This window comes from Nematolebias whitei, chromosome 18 (assembly GCF_014905685.2).
Source record: "Nematolebias whitei isolate Nwh7 chromosome 18, NemWhi1, whole genome shotgun sequence".
NCBI classification, from domain to species: Eukaryota; Metazoa; Chordata; class Actinopteri; order Cyprinodontiformes; family Rivulidae; genus Nematolebias; species Nematolebias whitei.
This window is the reverse complement of record NC_056515.1, coordinates 30,705,067-30,720,777: the sequence shown is the minus strand read 5'-3', so window position 1 is coordinate 30,720,777 and position 15,711 is coordinate 30,705,067. Positions and strand designations below refer to the sequence as shown.

The following is a 15,711-nucleotide window of genomic DNA, read 5'->3' as shown; positions in this document are numbered from 1 at the left end:
CTCTCCGATGGTTTAGATAAACCACGTCATCCTGCGCCATTGTTGACAGGTATGATATCACTAAAGCGGCTCTTTTTCCTAAGAGCTAGCTAACTCGGTCAATTATTTAGGAATAAAATTGTTGTCCAAAACTATTACAGCGATGTTTTGATGTAGCTACGCATCCCGAAAGTGGGATTTTGTGGAACCTAGAGTCGAAGGAGTCTCTTATTGAAGAGGAAGTTTGACAAAACAACGAGGTAATACTAGATAAGCTAGCTAGATGCTAACAGTTGACTCACTGCTAGTTTGAGACAGGTTGTTGTTTAGACTTCAGTTTGCTTATTCCCAATGAGATCTTACTGTTCGCATGGCATTTTGCAAGATGATTAATCTAACTAATCGGTAATGATAACGGTATGTACGTATTGTGTATGTATGCAAGTATTCAAAAGTTGTAAGCAACGAGTTCCTCATTCTCTAAACAAAAACAAACAGCTTATATATTCTACATTTAGGTCAACCTTATCATGTTTTAGAGAACATTAAACATTATTTGACATTTAGTAATTCGACGACTGTGTCCATTTGTTTTTAATTTATTAGTAGAGTAAGAAAAGCATGAGAATGTAGAGTTGGACCCATTTATTTTTCCTTTTTGCTAAAAAACGCAAATACAAGAAAATTCTGAAAAAATACGGTTTAACTTCAATGTTTATCTAAACCATCACTTTAGAATAAGTGTTTGGTGGAGCATTACCGCTGTAAAGAAATATAACGTATTAATAAGGTAAAGTGATGAAATATTTTTACTTTGATACCACTTTTTCTGCACTTGAACAAAAGTGAAGCCAAAATATTATGTCAACTAATATAATATATATATATATATATATATATATATATATATATATAAAATATTATATTATTTGCTAATATAATATGCTGAAAAATTGGCACTTTCACGGCACTATTGTTTCCCAAATATTGCATCAAGGCTAAAGTCAGTGATTAAAAATATCAAATTAGTTTAATTTTTATTTTCCTCTTTTCTTTACTTTGTGTAGTATACAAGTTTTATTTTTTTCTCAAATAATGCAAAGTGTCAAAGTTGTCATCCAGGTGATCATGCCATTTTTTTGTCACAGTTTTTCCTGCATATCTTTGTACTTTGCTGGATGTCTGTCATTCTTAATTGTGTTTTGAGAGGGGAAAAATGCACAGCATAAAAATAAAATGATTACCACACAATAATTTGTTCAGACTTGGCCTGAAAGCTAAAACTTTTATTTGTTTAGCAAATAAAAAAAATTAAGCATCACATGTTTGGAGTATTAATATATATATATATTTTTTTTTTTATTACGCAAAATGCAAAGACAATTTTGAAGCAAAATGTTGTGCAGACACAATGGAGACTAATAAACTTTACACTTACATGCAATTCTTCTCCCGTAAAAATACAAAATGCTGACGTTCTCCCAGTTTCTGTTTGCAAACAAGCTCACTTTCTGCTTTCCACAGAGAACACATGTCGTCTGCTGCAGAGACTGTGGAAAATGCCTCTATCATTTCAGAGAGCACGGCGCATGACGGAAATCGTTTGTGGATAGGCAACATCGACCCCAAAATCACAGAGTGAGTAATTCCACCTCTAGTTTCAAACTTTATTTTGATTCCTCAACATTAAAACAGGGTTCTGTCCTCTTTGTTTATCCACCAGCTCATCAATGCTATATTACAAGTTTTGATTTTATATGTCCTGATGCATGCTTAATAATCCATGTAGAAAAATCTGCTGACTTAACCTTGTTAGATTCAGATTTTATACTTAAACATCAAAGCAATGACCAAAGAGCCCTTTCTTAGATTTTTCACTTCTTTTAAAAGCAAACTAAAATAAATGAATAAATGCTACATGGAAAAAATATCAATATAAAGCTTTACAGTGAATTCAAAACATTAATTTTGTTAGTGAAAAAATATTGGCACTGAAAACAGGCAGGACATGTGGCAACTTGATGTTGATTTTAGCTGTTGCTGAATTAAGTTACTCTAATTAAATTCATGTTGTTAACCTTTTGGCTTTTATTTTTAGCCTGCGTGGTTCTACCTCAAAGAGAAGCAACATATTGTGTGTGCATGTATGATTAATTAACTGTGTGTGTGTGTCATAGGCTGAGACAGAGCAGACAGGCCTGGGTGTGTGAAAGAGAGGCAGTGAGGCGAGGAGACCTGCTCTGCTAAGGAGCAAGCATCATTCCTCACTCACCTGCACTGTTTACTCTCTCTGTGTCAACCTGGAACTGTGTGTGTGTGGGTGTGTGTGTGTATGTGTTTTCAAAACCCAGCTGACGTTTGGGTGGCAGCTTGTGAAGTTGTAGGCATCAGTATGGGAGTCTGTGAACATCATTAGCTTATGTCACCTCATCACATGCGAGTATCTTTCCGCACGTGTGTGTAAAGATACTGATGATATGATTGATATGAACAGTCTAACAAATACTGCGATGGTGCAAAGGTAATTTTTCAAGGTGAGGGGTTTTTGTGCGCCTGTGGGGGCTGCTGGAGAATGTACGGGCCGCAGTTCTGGTGGGCGTCTAGACAGGCGTTTCCTTCCCCTTCCCCTGTTCTGCTCTGCTTCTTTTTAAATAGTCCTCTACCTCACAGTAAGGAGGGGAAAAACAAGAGAAATGCATGTGGCCCCCATTGCTGATTGGGAAGATTAATTAGCTCCAGGACAGAACATGCAGGACCCTCTCTGTTTGTCCCTGTAAACTAAACCCAGCGCTCGGGGAGACCTGAACACGTCTCACTGCTTTAAAGACTTTCAAACCACTGGCAAATAAAGCTTTAAACTTTACAGGTTTTATTTCAGAGAACTAGACAAGTAAAAACATTTTTCTACAAGATCAACATTAATGTGTATATTGGAACTTGGCTTATATGGAACTTGTTTTATTTTCTTTAAGCGTTTTTTTTTTTTTTTTTTTTCCAGCTTCTTTCTGACTGAAGTGCAAGTTCAAATGCTAAAAAAAAAAAAAAAAGCAAAATTGTAACCACTTAAACTAAAGTGATTAATAGTGATCATTTTGTAAGAATGTAATAATCTGGGATTCTATTTTATAGGACTTGTAAATGAGTCCTCGAGGCTCAATGGGATTTACCTGTCTAACTAAAGGTTGAATGAAAAAAATCTGTACCACCATTTTAAACTTGGTTGAAAACCAGCAACGCCCCCTGCATGACAATGGCACGTCACTGAGGCAATTTTCTAGCAGCATAAACCTCAACTTCAAGTTTCCCAACCAAGAATCCAGTACAGTACAGTACCCCAGATCCAAACTTGTTTGCCTGATCCATAGAGACTCCACAACTCAACACCTATCAGATCTCCATTGGTGCAATATTAGTCAGGCGGTTTATATCTTATGCTAGATTTGGTCAGGAAACTTAATTAAATCCTTTTATAGTTTTGCTCTGACTGCTTTTGTTGAAATTTTAGCACTTTCTTTTATTTTAAGTGATTTCCTGTCATACACATTTTGCATAGTTTTGATTTATTACAAGCTGTGTTGCTGGAAAATGGCTAAAAGATTCGTATTTTGGAGAAGGCCTCAGATTTGGAGAAAACCCCATCCTAAACAGAGTACTTAAAAAATATGTATTTCTCAACTTCCACTTTATTCTGTACAAGTAGCAGAAACAAATGTCTTTTTCCAGTTTTCCTTTTAAATCTACAGTAAAGTTGATAAAATGCAAGGTGCTAGTTTTCAGTCATGCACTTGTTTTTATTCTCTCTGTTGAAATGCATTTCTCATAGCTGGAATGACTGTCACACATGACGCCTCATCAGATTTTATTTATTTATTTTCACCTTTTTTGGCAACACCTTACAGAGCAGAGGCAAAGCAGGTGTTACTGGCGCTTTCAGCACATATTCATGTTTTTCTGCTTTTGCCTGCTTGGTAGTAATCCATCACCTTCTTCCTCTTTGTTCCCTCTCTGGACCTCGTGTTACATGTATGGCTTGTAGGCCTGGCGTTTGTCACGAGTTTTATTAATCAACTTAACTTGGATGATAACCATGAGCCTGCATGCTGCTGTTGAAGGTTTTATGAAAGTATGAAGAAACTGCAGAAAGTTGCATTGCCAGAAAGTTTGAACTTGACCCGTGTTCTCTATAAACCTTGTTGAGCTATCTTTTTCTAGATGTGACTCTGATCTCTTTTTCCTTCCTCATCCTTTGCTCCGTAGCTCTCTTATCTTTCTCACCTGGCTTCCCACCTTCTTTTTTCCCTCAGGCTTATCTTCTTCTTCCAACACCTTTCACCTTGCTGTCAACATCCCCTCGCTGAACTTTACTCTCCCTTTGCTTACCTTTCCCTCCCTTTTCCTCCCCACTTATCTCCCCCTCTTCCTCCGGTGGTTTTTACAGCCCCCAGGAGAAGCGGCCCATTGTGGTTCAGCTTGCTAGCATCCAAAAATGTTCTTGGAGTGTGGATAAATGTGGATAAATAGAACTATTACGACATGGTATTTAAAGCATTGTCAACTGGGAAGTGTATTTTTTTAGGGGGGTGGGGGGGAAGAGAAATAACTAAATACAAAATTTGTTTCGGATTTGGTGTCTAGTAATGATGTTAGGAATTTAATGTTGCAAATCTAATAAAATTTTCCAAATTTAAGCAACGTGGGTTCATTTTCTGGTCATTGATTTAGTCAGTTTGTGCATTTGAAGACGGCTTTCAAAGGCTAAATAATTGATCAGATAAATTTCAATACATCATTATTCTAGATAAGGGGATCTAGTGCACGATGGGCCTTGTCCACATGGGAGGCTTTAAGGGTGTTGTCTGGGAAAAGCAGAAATTCTCGCTCTCCTATGGCCCCCCAGGGTGTCGTAGAGAAGTGGAAGACATTAGTACAACCTGTTGCTTAAATCCCCACTTCAGCCTCAGCATCCAGCGTTGAGTCCCCCCCCACACACACATGAATGCATGCTCGCACAGTTACGTCACACATTCATTTTTGTGGCCACATACACAAACCATTTAAGGCTTTAAAAATAACTGGCGTGTAAACAACAAAAGGCTGCAGCTTTTATTCCCCCTGAACAGTTAGACAAGAACCTGAGGTCACTCAGGTCTGCACCGTTACACAAGGTCACAAAACAAAGGAAGTTTTTTTGTGTTTTGCAGTGATCTTTGTGATGATTAGTAGGGCATTTTTCATGCAAGATTGTTCGAGTTGTCCAAAAAGTTCATATGATGAAATACGTTTTAATGTAAAAGTAACTCTGTGTCAGCATCAGCTGTTAAATTGTATGTTTGCCGTGGTGTGTTTGGGTTCTCCAAGGACTCTTAGCGTTATAATCTTAGCTTCTGTGCTTTTCCAAAGTTGAGAGGAAAAACGTTTACAACCTGGTGGAAAATACAGCAAAGTACTGAAAGGTGATGCAAAACACAAATCTTTAAAAAAAATTACAAAAACCACTGTTCAGCGAGTCGTGCAGGCAGTTCATGAGCTGCAAAGTGACCAAGACTGTTTTAAAAAATGTGATAATTGTCAAGTGATAAATGAGAATATTTACAAAATTCTGCAAAGCAACAGACTCATTTTTCCCTCCTCAGTCAGTATTTTTTTATATTTAGATGTTTGATTCTTTTTCCACATAGTGCATCTAACTTTAGTTGTGTGGTTTGTTTTGGTGCATTATTTTTATGCACCGATCTACAATGCTTACTTAAAGAGATGCACAATAAAGCAATCCATGATGGACAGAAAATACGTCGAATATTTCCTGACAAGACTTCTGACTACTGTTGCATTGAATCATCTCTCTAATGACAAAACTTTGTCCTGATTGACCTGAAGTAGTAATGGCACTCATGAGTTAATCTTTTTTCCTCATTATTTTCTCTGAGCATTTTCACCAACTGAAATTCAACCATTTGATTTTCTCTTTCTGGCACATGTACTGCCTGGCCAAAAACACCAAACGTCACCACCTGGATTTAACTAAACAGACGTCAGTCTGTTTGAGAAGGGTCAAATCATTGGCATGCTTCAATGTGAAGGGAACTCAAGGGATTGGGACTGAACAGCTGTGCAGTCTTAAGAAAACCACTGATCAGTGAGGGTAACTGGAAAAAAAGGCTTCAATTTGCTCGGGAGCATAAAGATTGGACTCTGGAGCAATGGAAGAAGGTCATGTGGTCTGATGAGTCCAGATTGACCCTGTTCCAGAGTGATGGGTGCACCAGGGTAAGAAGAGAGGCAGGTGAAGTGATGCACCCATCATGCCTAGTGCCTAATCATCAATGCAAGATGTTGGTGAAAAATTAATGCAACTGGATGGAAATAGATCTTGTGACGTTGCAGAAGCTTATTGAAACAATGAAACAGTGACTGCATGCTGTAATCAAAGCTAAAGGCGGTCCAACAAAATATTAGTGTGTGACCTTTGTTTTTTTTTTTGTTTTTTTGGTGGTGGCAACTTTTTTTGAGCCAGGCATATTGCTATTTCAATACAAGTCTTTTTTTATTTTTTTATTTTATTATTTTATTATTTTATTTTATTTCCCTCTGGGATTAATAAAGTAATTTTTAATTAATTATTTTTTTTATTGTTTTCATTTTCACTAAACAAGCTGTCAAACGAAGTTTATGTAAAAGTTAAATGCCATGTACTATGTAATACTTTCAATGTATGTTTCTCTCGGTACAGATACGATCAGTGTTAGTACGTGTATGTGATTGTTCGTACTGTATTTATGCTTCGTTCTTGAAGTCGTTGGCAGTTAATATTGGCTTCGACAGTCAGCTCAAGTTGCACACAAATGTAAAGTTATCTTTTACTCATAACCATCAAGAAAATGCAGCTTGAACGTTTCTATAAAATGGTTGGTGTCGTAGAACATTACTTGTCTAAAGCCTGAAACAGCAAATACAAATTAACTAAATGAAACATCATTTTTGACAGTTTTTTATGTATTGGTTGTAGCCTTCAAATTAGCTAGTTTCTGTATCTTTTAGATTATATGTTAATATTCCTATGTTTTGAAAAGGCAGGCTACCAAGCACCTTGGGAATGTTGTCCTTGTTTCACACAATCATCTGGCCCCTGGCTGTCTACAGAAACGCTCTCACTGACCCTGAACTCATGGCTCTTTTCTTTACTGTCAAAGAAATAATGTCTTTCCATGACAGCTAGCGGTCACTTACACACACGCGGCACAGCTGCTTCGTGACCACGTCTGTCGTCATATACGTAGTCCCAAAAACTTCCCTGCGCAGTCAGTGGAGGTTGTTTGTGCAAAACTCAGTGCTCAGGGGGGATATGAGGCTTCCTCTGTTTTATTCACTCATTGTCCTGCTACTGTATCCTCAGCATTGTCTCAATAACAGATTTACTGTCCGTGGCCGGCCACGCCAGCTGCTAAAAAGGTGTCAAGGAGACAAAGCTGCCGTTCTCATTAGCCCCACTTGACATATTTATTTTGAGTGGTGGCATAAAAAGCTGCTCATCTGATTCATAGAACAGTTTTATAAGGTTGAAAAACTGTTTGTCGTCTTAGGGAAATGTGATAGAATTTAGCCTGAAATAGATAAAAAGAAAAACGCACCGCGAGTGATCACTTTCAACACTAACGTTTATGTTTCTTTCCTACAATTCTTCACTTGGCAGGTTCCACCTGGTGAAGTTGTTGGAAAAGTTTGGCAAAGTTAAACAGTTTGACTTCCTGTTTCATAAGTCTGGACCTTTGGAGGGGCAGCCACGGGGATACTGCTTTGTCAACTTCAGCACCAGAGAGGTATTTAGACAAAAAAAACTAAACGCATAATGTTTATCTGATCGTTCTCATCAGTTCTTTCCCCCACTGAAACAAAAAGTTCATATTCATAAAATGCACTAAAACCAGATTTGTGTATCCAAACTCTTTGAAATCCATCATTGCTGCCAGTGACATCATTAATATTGAATTAAGCAAAGAGTCAGAACAAAAAAAGGAACAAAGTTGGCCTTTCGCGTGCACTCCTACAGTCAGCATGTGTGTATTTTATCAGAGGAGGTCCATTCTTAGTGTTTGAGACTGACACGTAGTTCAACAAACATGGAGACGTCCACGAGCCGTCAGGACCTCGTGTCTCTGACTGACATGGACCGCATTTCTAAAACGGGACTTTAAAAGGAGCGGGCTCCGCTTCACGGGTTCGTCGGGCAGTATTTGTTTTGGAGTGTGGCTGTAGATCATGATAAGCATCTCGTTTCACAGCTAGTGTCTATCTGTGGGATATGAAGCCCTCCCAACAGGATTAAACAGAGGAAGTTAGTGTTTATCTTTGACGCTCACACGCTTACATCAAGGCACAGCTAGATGAAGAAATTCATTAATGTAATTTGGCATAAAAGCCACTTTACACATTTGATTAGACAAAACTACTTTCCCCACAGAGTTACCATGATCAGATTCACACATTATCGTCTATTATCGTTCCTCCATCTCGGAATTGTGCGGACTAATGATTTAATGACTCGAGTGCAATCAAGTGATATTTAAAGAATTGATCCCTCTTCTTTCTGTCTTTTGCTCCCACTATTGTTGTGTGATGGTCTGCAGGAGGCAGAGAGGGCCATCCAGTGTTTGAACGGGAAGCTGGCTTTGTCCAAGAAGCTTGTGGTGCGCTGGGCTCACGCTCAGGTGAGGGTAAGTGTCAAACTCAGTCCTTTCAGACGCGTGAGCTCACTCAGGTGACTGCGCTCGCAGTGAGAAGTTTAACTAACTCACTCATTCAAACTGATGCTGTCCATCTGGCAATAAATCCATTATTTAGCTTGTTTTAAAAGTAAAGGGAGAAACCAAACTGAGAGGAAATAAAGTCAAATAAAGAGTTTTTGTTGTGGCAAATGACTCAAATCATCATAGTTCAACGTTTTAATCTGTTTACCTTTTGATATCACTGCTGCAGTTTCTTGTTTCCAGAGATCTCCGTACAACCCGTGCCTGTCTCTTAACAATAGACAGCCTACTGACGGAGGGTGAGGGGATATCCTGCATAGAGACGAATCACGCCCTAGAAACACACATACTCACAAAGACGTGGTAGAGGGAGGTGAAGGTCAACAGTGCTGCCTCTTAGACACGCCGTTAGATAAATCTGCTCACGTTGGGGTGAAGCTCACTTCACAAATCCAGCAGCTTGTTGTAGTGCTGCTGTCACAAACATGCAGGTTTAGATGTTCATGCGTCGGATTAATCGTTTAGAAGCATCTGCCATGTAATTTGGGCTGATTTAAGATGACCACAGCTTAGGGACTTTAGCAAGCACAAAAATGACAACAGCTCAGTTGATTTTACAGCTATCGAGCTGAAATGAAGCTGGTTGGCAGCCGAGTCATCCTCACGTGAGATCTCAGGATGAAGAAATGCATTCCTTCAGGAAATGCTGCTCAGTTATTGCACAACGTCTCGTTTAGGTCAATTAAAAATAAAGAGTTGGAGCTATTTTTGTGGCAATGTTTTTGTGCATTCCTCATGCGCTTGCTCGTATTGGTAATTTAATTTTAGATGTAAGGTCTAAACAAAACTCCCGCTTTATTTATCTTCATAAGACGATTCTTTGCTAAGATTGAAATTATGACTGAAACGTCGTTTTTTTTTTTCCTCTTCTTCTTAATCATCTATAGCAGTATCTCCATCCTGTACCAGCCGCTCAGTGTCCCAGCTTTTTGTTAACTTTTTCTTCTCACTAAGATGCTATAAAAGAAAAATTAAGAGATTTCTGAATTATCGCCATCAAAAGCATTTGTATTTCCAAAGCCTTCGTGTAGAAAAAAGATAATAATAACCAACCTAAACGTGGACTCTGCAGCACATTACCTTATTATAAACTATTCTGACTTGTGTGTTTGTGTGAATAGCACTTTGAAAAGTAGTTTGAGCCTGGAGGGATTTCACAGGAGAGGTTTCTGCTCAGACCATAGTGTGGCTTTAGTTTCCGATGACCCACAACTACCCCAATGATAGTGTTTGGTCAAATGTGAAACCACACAAGAGCCAAAGGCTTGTTTTCAAGGGCCGTCCTGGCGCTCCTTCTGCTGGAGAAGGTTCAAGTGGACTGATCTGTGAGACAGTCGTTACTCATAAGCTCCGTAAAGTTTAAGCAGTTTCTCAGCTGAAAGCAAATTGTAAAGGACGTGTTGTTTCCGTTTTCAAACGACCTGAAGGAGCACGATTGAACTAAAATGAAGATTTTAAGCCTCCACAGTCTGTTTTTATTCTTTTTACTCGAGCTGCTTGATGCATTTATGAATTAAAACAATTAGGAATGTCATTGAGATATATTCTTCATAATATTTTTTTAGGGATGCATGATATTGGATTTTTGTCCGATATCCGATATGTTAAAACTTGTTTCGCCGATACCAATACCGATACTTTCCCCCACACCTGTTTACAGAGACTACATGGCTTTCTCTGCTGTGGAATTAAAATACTACATTGTTCTGCATGGTCTTTGTCAATTTGGCCTGCTACCAAATGCAGATGCCAAATTATTCATGACATTTAACCTCTCTAACACAATGACAACACTCGGACAGTGCAAATTTGGGAATTTTCACAAATCTAAACTTAACGGCGCGCATGATGTCATCACGTTGTGCTGGCGCTGCAGGCAGCCTCGTCACTGGGTTGTCGTACAAAAACAGCACCTTTTATATCGGTGAGTTATTTTGATGGAATGGCCGATGTCCATTATTTAACTTTATCGCAAATATCAGCCAATACCGATATCATGCCGATAATATTGTGCATCCCTAATAAATGTATTATTATTGCAGAATGGGTTTTATTAATATTTTAATGACGCTTGCCTCCCCCTCGCTCTGACACCATCTGTGTGCCTGTTCAAAGTTTTTACTTCTGCCACCTAACACAAATGGATGGTGGCAAACATATTTTGTACATTTCAATTCATATTGCTGACTCCTCTCTTGTGCAATATTAAATAGTTGTTAAAAGATCCCGATGACCCAGAGGTTAATCCAAATAACCTAAAACGTTTGGTTTGGACCCCTCCCATTACCCAGGCCTTGGATTGTTTACAGTTCCTTTACCGTCTCTGTGCATTCTAGCTGCATACCTTCAGGAATAGGTGGAAGGGAAGGGTCCTTGCTGGTAGAAAGGTCATTGTTTTACACGTATTCTTGGCTACACATGTCATTTATGTCATTGGACTGCATGTGTGTGCAACATCTTTTCATTCCGTTCCACCAACTGCAGCTTTGCAAGATGTCTGAGCGTTTTATTTTTAATAGAAACTGCTGCATCAAGCACTAAAGCTCGTCGTTCTAGTCATGAAACCGACCTTTTGTTTTTTCTTTTTCTTTTCTTCTCCACAGGTCATGAGAATTCTGTGTTGGCTGGTGGAGATGTTTGGAAGGTGGTTTTGAGAAGAATGAGTGCAGATGTTGATTGTTGCGCATCAGCTGGTCCCACTTTACCCTCCCCCCACCCCACCCCACTCCACCCCATCATGTACGGTGTGACTGTGAGCTGAACTCACTTTGTTACTCTGTTTGACACAAACAGGATCAAGTCAACAGATTAAAGATGCTCGTGTGTCTGGATTGATTTCTGTGTTTTGTTCCTTTTATCTCTTTGTTCAAAAGTGTGAAGAAGGCAGAGTTCACTGGCTGCTTGTTTTTATTGTGAATGTTTTTTTTAAACTGTCTTTAGTATTTTGATTTTCCTTGCTGGTAATTGTTTACAGAAGTTTGAAGGTTTCCGTAATGACAAGGCGATGCCTTCGAGCCTGGAGCCATCTTGTAGTGCATCCGCAGAGGCAGGATCTTTACCGACCAGCCACCTCAGGTTGGTATCACACACACACGTGTGCGCGCATGTTCTTGTAAACATACTTTTTGGGGACTTTGCATTGACTTCCATTCATTTTCTATAGCCTAACCCATCCACAATTCACACCTTAGTCCTAAACCTAACCCCCCAACGAGACTTATCCTTATGGGGACCTGGCTTTTGTCCCCATGAAAAGCAGCTGGTTCCCACAATGCATGCTTTTTTTGTAAAACTGGTCCCTACAAGGTAACCTGAAACAAAACGCGCATACACACACACATATGCTCTTTGTAGGTTTTGTTACTTTTTTTATTCTCCTTAGCTAAGAAAGCTAAATCCATTTTTTTTTAAGCTATTTTTGTGTTTGTTTTCTGTCCCGTCCGACAGGTTCGCACTCAAAGTTTAAACTACCAACATCAAATCCTTGTGCTTCAGCTCTGACACCCGTATTTTTGACTTTGTAAAGCCCAGTTTTTGACGATGTGTTAAAGCATTTTTACTGACCTGAATGCATTTGTTAGTACTCTTCTATAATAGTCAAAAAAAAAATCACAAAGCTCCAGTTTTGTCTCATCAGTCCAATAAATGTAGGAGCTTGTCAACATGCATTTTGGTGAATTCCTGTTCTGTGTTTTGTCTTTTTCTGTCAGTGGTTGAGCCCTCCTGTCTTCTTTCATAAGCTCATTATGATTCAAATGTGACAAAAATGATGGGGTCAGAAAGTGGCATACCTTGTCATTGGAGTTTGACTTGAATGGGTTTGGGTGCGTTTTTTTTCTGCTTTTTATCTACTATCACTATCTGTCAACCTGGGGCTGCATTTCCTCTTGCGTCCCTACAACCCCATGAACTGTATACATTTTAATAATATTGGCAGCTGTGATCAGAGGAACGTGAAGCTGCTTGGAGACGTTCGTGTAACCTTTATCTTTAGGATGTGTTTCTTTAATCTTCTTTCTGATTTTCTCTGACAACTCTCACCTTTGCTTTCTCTTCTTCGTGTTCAGTGTGATGCACACTTAAAAAAGTGGAAAAATCCATAAATAAGTCACTTGGCCATATACGTTTCTTCAAAATTTAACAGGAAAAGCACCTAAAACAATTATTTGATTGCTCGAAATTATTGTAAAAGTGTGTCTCAGTTTAACTTTTACTTAATAAATGCACTTTAATGGTCAAATTAGCTGTATTTCGCCGGGGCGGTGCAGCAAAATGAAGCTGAGAGTCCAAGCAGCAAGCAGAACGAAGGTGGTGTCATATGGCAAGCCGATTGTGTCATTAATAGCTGGTGAAGATTCTCAGTCATCCAGGACATGGTAAATTCAAAAAAAATTCAAGACAAAAACAATAAAGTATAATAAGTCCAGTTGTTTTTGTCTTTAACTTTTTTCATGTTTACCTATTACATGATACAACGGCATGCCTTACTGCTACTACTACTCTGCTGCCATCAAGTGGCTGAAAGTGGTGCTGCTCATGAATTCAGAATGAATGAAAGCAGACTTATAGGCCGAAAAATATGGTATATAATAAATAGACAACCCATTTTAACTGAATCACTTTTCATCATCGTTTCAATGAGCTGTAAAGGTAACACATCAGCACTTGCAACTAGAAACTCATACAAACAAGAAATGGTTTAATGCAATCACAGCGTACTTCAACCTGAAAAGTAAAGAGTGGCCTTTGATTGACAGCGTTTTATATTCACTATGCTTGGAAACAATTTCTTAACCATTGAAATGGAATATAAAGATAATGTTTTCTATTTTTATACATCTTTGTTAATTCTGTTTCTTTTCTATTGTGTGTTGCAGGACAAACTTATTTGGTCCTGCTTTTGTTTCTCTAAATTGAAGCAAATTAGGCCTGCGGTGTGTATTTGTTTCTGTACGACGAAGCTTTAGGGCCATGCTAAGAAAACAAAATTAAAAGCCATAAAATTATGAGAATAAAGTCGTACAAGACTTTTTTGCAGCTCTCGTGTTTTGTTTTGTTTTCCCCACGAGTGGATCCACGATGCAACTTGTCAATCAGTCCAGTAGGCGTGTTAGCAAATGACCAAGCCGAAGCTAAATGAGTAGTAATATTATCCGAACTCCAACACATAAAGCAGGTTTACCGCATTTTAACTGCAGTAAAATGAAGAATGTTGAGCATCTTGTTAAGTTATATTTTGGTATTGGTTTTACAAATAAGGAGATAATTAATCTGTTAGCTCATCAGCATCAGATTATTATCAGTATCAGGACTTTGAACTTGCTCACAGTAAGGTGGTACGCTCTGATGGGCTGCAGCGCAGCTCTGCAGGTAAGGAGCATGTAGCTTCGGATTGGTCATTTGCTGACACGCCTACTGGATTGATTGACAGGTCGCGTCGTGGATCCGACTCGTGGGAACAAAAATAAATAAACGAGAGCTGAGAAAAAAAAAAGTCTCATACAACTTTAATCTCGTAATTTTATGGCTTTAATTTTTTTTTTTCTTAGCGTGGCCCTAAAGCTCCGTCGTATTTCTGCAAGTGTTTCTTAACTTAGTTAGAAAGTTGTCATTCTGAGAGTCAGACCATCATATTTGTTTTGTTTTCTATAAAAACATGTAAATTGTTATTAAGTATAAATGTTAAAACGGTGTCAGCGCCTGAACCCATGAAGCCAAAGGTTTACACGGCTCCTTCAGCACAGACACACACACCTGACCTAAACGTATAATAAGAGAGCTGGTGGACTTTTCATGTCACATCTCAAAATTAGGTTTGTCTGATCTTGACTGGAGTCACTTTAACTCTAGAATTACCTTCTTGTAATTGAAAGCAGGTTTTACGTTATTTCATTATTGCAGCTACATGTACAGCCTTTGCCGCTCTCTGTAAGTAATGTGGCTCGGTTAACGTCAGCGCGTGGTGTTTGTGTGTCAGCACTGACGGGTCCTCTGCAACTGTCAGCTTCTGCGGAACGGCACACTTTGCTTTTAGTGTAAACCTCGACATCTTTCTTCATGCAGCACGAGAGGGAATACACTATGCTTCCCCCCTCCTTCTCTTTCTCTCTCACACACCTACCAATTCCCTCCTCCACCTTTTCTCTCACGAGCACTACACTTTTTCCTGCAATCTTATCTCTCTCCCGTCTCCAAATTTTGTCCGTGCAGCACGATCGTTGATCTCGTGCTTCAGGTTTCCGACAGTTAAGAGTCCATTTCTGTCCTCTCACTCTGCCCATCACTCATTTTACTTCTCTGCTTTTCCCCCTCAGCCTCATTGTTAACGTCTCCCCTCTTTTTTCCCCTCCCTCGTCTCTCCAGCACGAGCGCGAAGATACGAGCCATTGAGGCCAAGCTCCAGATGATGGAGGAGAATCCAGATGATAGCTACTCGGGCCCGTCAGCCTATGTTTATAACAAACCGCCTGAGAGGAAGCGCTGGGAGCCGTACTCCAAGTCGCACCACAGTAACCAGAGCAGGCCCTTCCGCAAGTTTAGGAGATGACCCATCCTTCCTCCGTAATCTGGAGCCCTCCCTGCCCCCATTCACTGCTCCCCGGCCCTCCATCTGCACACAGACAAGTCTCCAACTCGAGACTACGCACACCCTGAATAAGATGCTCAAGTTTGAGGTGAACAACAGCAGGACTGTAACCGTAACAAGGTGAAGACCTGGAAGTGGTTTGGAAGCCACACGGTCAGATTTTCAGTGACTTTGACTGAAGTTACATTTATTTTTCTCTGTCTAATGTGCAGATTTCATGACACAATAACACAATTTACAGTATGTGCTATCAGGACTCTAATGTTTTGTTTTTTACACGTGTCTTTATTTCAGACTGTGTCATCTGAACAATAAATATGTTTCTTTGCTTTTGTTTTGGAG

General features: G+C 39.2%; 1 protein-coding gene across 1 annotated transcript; it reads left to right on the top strand.

Moving 5' to 3' along the window:
• The first annotated feature begins 47 nt into the window (after positions 1-47).
• rbm18 (RNA binding motif protein 18) lies at positions 48-15,616 on the top strand. Its single transcript, XM_037691835.1, has 6 exons — positions 48-239; positions 1,504-1,617; positions 7,670-7,796; positions 8,604-8,690; positions 11,758-11,858; positions 15,147-15,616. The coding sequence occupies exons 2-6, from the start codon at positions 1,511-1,513 to the stop codon at positions 15,328-15,330; spliced, it is 606 nt and encodes a 201-aa protein (XP_037547763.1). The 5' UTR covers positions 48-239; positions 1,504-1,510; the 3' UTR covers positions 15,331-15,616.
• The last annotated feature ends 95 nt before the right edge of the window (positions 15,617-15,711 follow it).